This window comes from Palaemon carinicauda, chromosome 21, assembly GCF_036898095.1.
Source record: "Palaemon carinicauda isolate YSFRI2023 chromosome 21, ASM3689809v2, whole genome shotgun sequence".
NCBI lineage: Eukaryota > Metazoa > Arthropoda > Malacostraca > Decapoda > Palaemonidae > Palaemon > Palaemon carinicauda.
The window spans coordinates 36,077,731-36,086,262 of record NC_090745.1 but is presented as its reverse complement, the minus strand read 5'-3'; the positions used below and the strand labels follow the sequence as shown (position 1 = coordinate 36,086,262).

General features: G+C 36.0%; 1 protein-coding gene across 1 annotated transcript; it reads right to left on the bottom strand.

Moving 5' to 3' along the window:
• Positions 1-5,179: 5,179 nt before the first annotated feature.
• Positions 5,180-6,415, bottom strand: LOC137614833 (protein FAM200C-like). Its single transcript, XM_068344494.1, has one exon. The coding sequence runs from the start codon at positions 6,413-6,415 to the stop codon at positions 5,180-5,182; it is 1,236 nt and encodes a 411-aa protein (XP_068200595.1).
• Between the last annotated feature and the right edge of the window lie 2,117 nt (positions 6,416-8,532).

The following is an 8,532-nucleotide window of genomic DNA, read 5'->3' as shown; positions in this document are numbered from 1 at the left end:
CCCACTCTCTACAGGACCTCCAAGTCGTTCTACCTTGCTCGTTCAGAGTATTTAACGTTTCATATCGCGTATTGTTCATTTACAGTTAAATCGTCACTGTCAAAGGACTCATGAAATAAGAAAGTCTTCAGTTTCCCTTTGAAAGCCGTAATGTCTTCAATCATTCGAATGTTTCGTGGGAGCTTATTATATAGTCTCGGGGTCGAATATCTAAAGTCTCTGGAGCCTACAATAGACATATATCTAGATTCCAATAGTTTGAAGCCATCTGTAACTATTCTCGTATCGACACGAGGAAAATAATTTAGAAAACAGATGACTCGATGACGTTCAAGAAAAACTGATAGATAACTTTATATACAGCAGCAGAAGTTAAAATAAAATGGGTAGGAGGGTCAATCGATCAGCATTTTGGGATTTCAAAACAATGATCAATAGACATACGATGTGTCCTATGACTGCTATCAGAAATAAAGATGGAGTAACAATAGAAAAAGTTGAAGATATCAAGAAAATAATTTGAACTTTATTACGCAGACATATTTAAGTTGGAAAAGAGTAATACAAAAGTGGTGAAACAAGCTGACAAAATTAATGAATGGGCTTTCAGGTGAGTAATGAGAAAAAGTAAAATAGAAAAAGGTACAGTTATGAAGATAACTCAAAAAGAGGTAAATGCTATAATACTATCCGTGAAAAATAAGGATACACGAGACAGACAAGAAATGAGCAATAAAATGTTGAAAAACGGTGCTATGTAAATTCCACCCACAAAAATTCCACCCACGAACATTCCTCCCACTAAATTCCACCCACGAAAATTTCACCCTCGTCAAGTTCCACCCACGGAAATTCCACCCACAAAGAATTTCTACTTCTTGTCTTTCATGTATGTTTAATCATAAAAGGGAGGTTGAAATGACTATAATACGTGTGGGAAAGGAAACAGACAATTTTTAAAACATTAAATAATATTTATTGATTGTATCCATTGAAAGTGAGGTTGAAATTACTATTATTCATATGGGAAAGGAAACACAAACAATTTTTAAAACATAAAATAATAGTTATTGATTGTATCCATTGAAAGTGAGGTTGAAATTACTGTTATACATATGGTAAAGGAAACAGACAATTTTTAATACATAAAATAATATTTATTGATTGTATCCATTTCGTATTGCAACCTATGCAAAATTAAAATACAAACAAAAGAAATTGAATTTATTTAACCATGCAAGTTATGTGCTATACCTTTTAGAAATTCTAATATGCATGATGGCTCATAATTTTCTACAAGATTTATAAGTCTCTCATTTATAGACTTATATTTCTAATTTTCTGAGCCTCGTCTCCTCGTCTTAAATGAATAATTTTAGTTTTGGTTAGAGCTTCCTCTTTTTGGAATGATGAGCAAAGTGTCCATATATTTGGATGGATACTTGTTAACGACGTTCTTAGAGAACTATTAAAACCTTTCACATGATTGTTTGTCCTCGGTACGTTATTTAGAGTACGCTCATGTACATTCCACATTTCGATAGGGAAAAGAGGTTCAACTCTCCATCTCCGTTCACCTCTTCCACGTTGGACACCAATGTAAGTCTGCTCAAAATAAGTAATAAATTCTGTTGGTAGATCTTCATCATCAGAGAGAAGTTCAAATCCATCAACAACATCGTGGATGGGTAAAAAAGGTAAAGCATTGAAGCATTTTACTTTCAATGCAAACGAAGGGTCAGTATTATACTGAATCTTCTTACCTATTTCACAAATTTTACGCCAACAGGACTGACCTAAATGAAATAAACATCCTGAAATATCAGCACTTACAAACACTGAGGTGAAAGCATTGTGAATTGATGATTCAAAATCCATGATGCATTGGCTTAGTTGACTGTTTGGACGCAATTTATAGATAGCTACAAAAAAGTCTCCTGTAGGTAGCCTCTTGTTTATTTGGCAACAGCGCAAAAACACGAGGGCAAGACCTTCCTTTCAAGAAGAAATGGATCGTGAATAGCTGGGTCCAGAGATTGGGAGAAGCTTTAAAAGTTCCGTCACAAGACCATATGTTATTTGAAGATATATCATCTAATCCCGCCTCCGTTGCAAATATTAAGATACGGTCCGAGTCCTCTACACCACTATCATACGCTAAGAAAAGTGATCCATCAGGAAGATATTTATAAGAATCTGGAATTTCATATCCTGTGCGAGATGTCGGAAGAGAAGGAATTCCTAGAGTAGTTCGTCTCCAGTTCTGAATATTACGAGAAAGGTTGCGTACATTTTGTAGTTGGGATTTTCCATTTTCATCTAGCGACTGAGTGGCACTTGCTATTATATCTCTGGTCGATGATCCACTTCCACCATGAATCGCATCACGCATTTCACTCACAGCAACTCGTGCAACAACAGCTCCTTGCGAAGCGGGATGACTATGCTTACCCGAACTATACAGCAATGTAGGCTCATTACAATTACAAGGAGTGTGAATACGCACCTAGCAGCCTTGATAAAATAGTTCGCATCGCCAGTATGTTTTAGTTTTTGCAGGATTATCACGGTGCTTCTCATAAACATAGTTTTCCTCATCATACAATTTTTTCTTTTTCTTTTCACTTAAGATACACCTTAAGGCCATTCTAAATATACCAAAGTAAAAAATGCTTGAGTAAATATACCAACAGGAAAAGGCTTCTGTAGATATGCCAAAAAGGATATACACTTCTTATTATACACTTCTTTAATATAAACAAACAACTGTTTCAAGAATAGCCTGTAGGATAGTGATTGTTTAACGAAGATAGTTCTTTAAAATAAACAAACAACTGTTTCAATACTAGTCTGTAGGATGGTGATTGTTTAACGAAGATAGTTGTTTAAAATAATCACCCACATATATATATATATATATATATATATATATATATATATATATATATATATATATATATATATATATATATATATATATATATATATATATATATATATATGTGTGTGTGTGTGTGTGTGTGTGTATAGTAAAAAAAGTTGTTAACATTTAAACCTTCAGTTATTGATATGAAATAAAGTTTCATTTGGTCTAATGATTAAATAAATGAAAGAAAATAAAAAATATAGAAAATATGGGTGGAACTTTCGTGGGTGGAATTTTACATGGGTGAAATTTTCGTGGGTGGAATTTGGTGGGTGGAATTTTCGTGGGTGGAATTTTCGCGGGTGGAATTTTCGGACCACGTGAAAAACATGGATCAAGACGTGAAGAATAGCACGAAAGAAATTATAAATGAAATTGAAGGGAGAATAGAAATACCATATGAATGGGATAAACTAAATATATTATCAGTGGGAGAGTCTGAAGGTAGCAGATTAGATATAGACAATAGAAGAGGATACGAGCAATATGGGCTTCATGGGTGATTCAGTATCGATTGTTTCAGCCCTGCAACACATTTAGGATGGTCAGTATCGGTGTTACCACTAGGGGCTTCCACGTTGAGACCATGAATGGCATTTCCTCCGGAACGTGTTGTCAAAGTTGGTACAACCAAAGATGTTTGAGGTTAATCAAGCGCCAACTCAAGGTTTAGACTTGAGGACGGAACAGGAGGGAGTGATGTAAAATTACTAATTGTGTGTTGTGATGGCAGCATAGTACTGACATGTGAAGATTGAACAAGAGGGGAAACTGATGCAAAAGCACGAACTTTATGCTTGACTGCCAAGACATTAGAGGGTTCGACTAAGGAACTGTTAATGGAATTTTCTAAGGGGCGCATCACTGAAGATGTTGCTGATGAAGAACAGAACTGACTGGATTCAATATTAAGTTTGGGTGAGCCACGAGGCTATAAAAAGCAATTTCAGTTTTCTTGAATAGGCAGCAAGCACGGGATAATTCAATTTGATCATGGGATTGCCATAATGACATCTTCAAAAAGCTTTACAATTACACAGTTTGTCTCTCACTTCACCAATGAGAGTTTTAAAGTGCTCAATGGCTTTAGGAGCCATGCTTGGAAAATCTACTGATGCAAGAGCACGAAGGGCCAAGTATGTATCTTCACAAACAAATTTAAACTTTACTTCCTTTCCCTTGAGTCGAACGTTATTCTCCTCTGGGCTGAGCATTCCAGCCTTGGGTTGTGGAGGGTTGTTGACATTATAAGCAAACTATGCCATCTTGATTTGACTGTGTTTGATGAACAGATTCAGAGAAACCAAAACAAAAGTTAAATCTAAGTCTCAAAATTCCAGGGTTAATTCGTGGAACGTGTTCACAAACTCTACAAATTTTAGAGCGTACACGGGCGATAATTGAATGTCAAAAATTACTTATACTGAGGGGAAATTTATTTAGTGATAAAACAAAATCTGAATAACAAGATTTTTCAAGATTCAATAATATCCACACACACGGGGATAACTGAATGAATTCAACTACTTACGAGAAGATAAAGCATGTCAAAAAGCGTATGGGCTTATGAGACAAAAATTGTGTTAAAACTTAAAATACAGGTCAAAGCTGACAATATTATTGTGAGGCAGTTTCACAGTTGCAGTGCACCGAGGCAACCACCAAATAATTCAAAATTTATAGGCGTACGAGGCAACAACTTAACTTTTAAAAGTGCACTCTCGTAGAGGCTAAACCAGAGGTCGGGTAACTTTTTTGGGTGTTACCCCAATAGAATTTGTAGTAAAATGAATTTACCCCCACGCTTGGAAGTACTCTGGTGGACAAACCAATTTACTTATAGAATTCATGGATAATAAATAAATAAAAAATGTATATTGGAAAAATGTTTAATTGTTAATTTCATCTATTATAGGAAATAAAAGTCTGTCTTTTTGGCATGGAAATAGCACACAAGAAAAAGAGTAGGAATCACATTTATAAACAGAAATAAAACACTCTTTAGCATTACATGGCACACAAGCAAAACTACTGACCATCATGTATTTCAAATTCAAATTTAAATTTTATTGAATCCACTATTATGGGGAAAAAAAGTTTATCCTTTCTGGCATAAGAATGGCACACAAAGAAAAATAATGTTTTTCTTTCTGGCATAAGAATGGCACACAACGAAAAATAATTAAGAAAATATTGAAAACTTTAATATTCTAACGACATATTGAAATCTTTAATATTTTCATATCAGCTACCTCAGGCTTTGGAAAAATGATACTGTTTCATCTTGGATACAACAAACTCAAAATCAGGGATTTTTGAAGTTACTGCTACTAGGATGCTGTCTTCAGGATTCAACCGGTTTCTGTATTTTGTTTTTAGATTTACAAGGGTAGAAAAACCTTGTTCGCAAAGGTAGGTTGTTGCGAAAGGTAGTAGCATTTTAGTTGCTTCCATATGTGCATTTTTATAAGCCTTTGCAGTTTTTGACATCCAAAAACTTGAGAGATCATCCTTGCTCTCAAATTCTATTTTTGTTTCATTGCTGGAACGAAGTTCAATAAGCTCTTCTGCAAATCCTTCAGGCTGTTCAGGCAAATCAGCCAGCTCACTTTTAAAGGGATTTACAACCCAGCTGACAGTATGTGAATCAAGTTCTGGAAAATAGTCACAGAACCTATTTCTAAGTTTGGTTAGGTGCCTTGTGACTGACTCCTTTATGTCACTGAGACTGCAGTCTTGACAGTCTTCCAAAATCTCTCCCAGTTTTGGAAAGGCAGCAGTCTTATTGGCATTTATTTTCTGGTTCCAATACTGAAGTTTTGATACAAATGCTGAATTTTTTTCCCTTGCTAACAGGAGATTGACTTTCTTTCCTTGCAATTCTTTTTTCAGTTCGTTTACTTGTCCAAAAATGTCAGCTAAGTATGCAAGAAGAGCTAGCCAGGTTTTTTTTCTGAACTTTTCTGCAAGTGTGTGTTTTTTATCAGTCAGAAACATTTCGAGTTCTGTTTTAAGAGCCCACACTCTATTCAGGACATTTCCACGTGAAGGCCACCTCACTTCCATATAGAAAAGGGTTGAATATTCAGCCTCTCTATCCTCACATAAATCACGAAACATCCTCGTGTTTAGTGCATGCCCTTTTACAACATTGACAATCTTAACCACATCATTTAACACAGCTTCCACTTCTGGTTCCAAATTCTTCACAACTAATGCCTGGCGATGTATCATACAATGGATGACTAGAATATCTGGATTCTGTTGTTTGGCCAAAGCCACAAAACCATTGATGTGACCAAGCATGGCAGGAGCTCCATCAACTGATACTGGAATACAATCTTCCCACTTCAGATCAACACTTGGTTTTTTGAAGCATGCATCAACCTCATTGAACACATCGATACCACGAGTTCTCAACTCAAGAGGAGAACACAACAACATTTCTTCTTCGATTTCATCAGAGCCCCTATATCGATTGTATACCATTAATTGTGAATTGCTACTTACATCTGTAGTCTCATCAAGTTGAATGGCAAACTCTTTACTTTTTTTTTACTAAAGAAATCACTTGTTCCCTCTCATTTTCTGCTAAGATGGAAATTCTTTCTTTTATAACTCTAGTAGACAAAGGTACTGTATTCAGTTGTTTAGCTACTTTCAGCTCACGCATTATTTCTGCCATTTTTACAGCCGCAGGCTTGATTAAGTCTTCACCAGTAGTACGTGGTTTCTTGTTTCGAGCAACCAACGATGCCACTTCAAAACTAGCTATTGCAGCTGAACGTTGGTCAAACATTGCACTCTTGTTACTTTCCAGTCTCTGTCTTTTGACTGTTTTTTTTTTCCAGATTCTCAAAGTTATCCCGTGGTTTGGAAGACAGATGTGAATGAACCTTGTCCAAGTGTTTCTTCAGTTGATTCTTTTTGAAAGACTCGGCAGTCAGTACTTTCATACAAACTACACATTGAGGCTTCATTTGTCCTTTGTCCTCTATTTCTGTGAAGCCACAATTAAGGAACTCTGCCTGATATGTCCTTTTCCTTGCTGATGCCATCTGAAAATGAAAACAAATCAGCAATTACACATACGATGCAACATTAACTTATTCACGACACTAAATCACTGTCAGTCAACAGACTTCCTCCACCAACGTGAACTGCTAGTTAAAATCAAGCATTATCGTCCAGCCAGCCACTTCATGACGTCACTCCAAGACAATACAAGCTGCCACCACCACAACCACCACCTTTCACCCCTTTTCTTCTTCCCTTTATCCAGGCCTCCACATAGCCTACCTATGATCGTGGTTGTTCCTCCCGTAACACCCCAGGTAAAAAATCCACCAGGTAGATGACGAGGGGCTAAATAAAGACTGATAAGTCAAGGAGCAAATGCCACCACCAAGACAACAACGCAAAAGCGATCTCACTGAGGGTTAAAAACAGTTCCAATACTGATGAAGCAGTTTCAATACAGATATTTCTCCGTTTCCATAGTTTTAAAGATCGTATGATCCTCGATGCATTCTTTTCTCCAACTTTCATATCAGTTTCCCTCACTTAGCACATCCACATCCGTAGCACGTTCATTAACCCCCAAAATTTCGAATTTTACCCCATTTGGGGTAATTCACCCCTGTTCCCCGACCACTGGGCTAAACAAACATAGAATTACCCTCACACGAAGGTTAAGCATAAAATCTCTTCACGAAAAGGGCAAAACACAAAAGCCTAACTCAAATTTTTTCTTGAAAGGTTGTCATTGTCAATACGTCAACTCCCCTGACATTCTTCACCTCATACTGGGACAGAGTAGAGCTTTGTTAAAGCGTAGGCCTACTGTCAATGCCCAACTATCAGATGATTGCCTTGAAAACGGCATCCATAACTCTCATGGTCAGCATTGCAATGACCCCATTTTTACATTTATTATCAATGTAATTGAATTACTGTTTTCGCACATACCTCGAATAATATCAGGGAATTAGTATTATATTTGACAATCCCAGCATCATCTACAAATCTTCTTTTATGGGATTGAATGATGGGTATGTATTATTAAAATACATTTATTCCTTTAACTGCATTACTGCTACAGCTCTCAATGGTTTTTGACTCTCGAGAATGAGTATGTTTACATAAAAATCAGGAAAAGAACAAATAAGCATCACTCTTAAAAGACTAGATCCTACTGTAATAAAAAAAAGTAAGAAGAATCACATCTTATCTCTGATTCAATTAATAAATTATTAAATCCTTCATAACATATGCTACTACACTTATGATCAACGTTCAAACATGTTCTATACATGCAATACTGTGCGACATTATTTTCAATACACAGTGCATGTGATATTACAGTACAAATACATAACAGTCTCTTCCCCCTTATCTTGATATTGTACAAAACTTTACAAATCTAATCCCTCCAATGGCTTCCCTCTGTTCATCCTATTAGGAAGTACTCTAACTTCATCTTCTGCTGGTATACGAATAGATTCTGAACCTATATCTGATGTTTCAGTATCTTGGTTAATATTTGATTCATTTGTTCTAAGTACTTCTGAGTTTTCCATCTCTGGCAGTCATATGATCTACTTAAC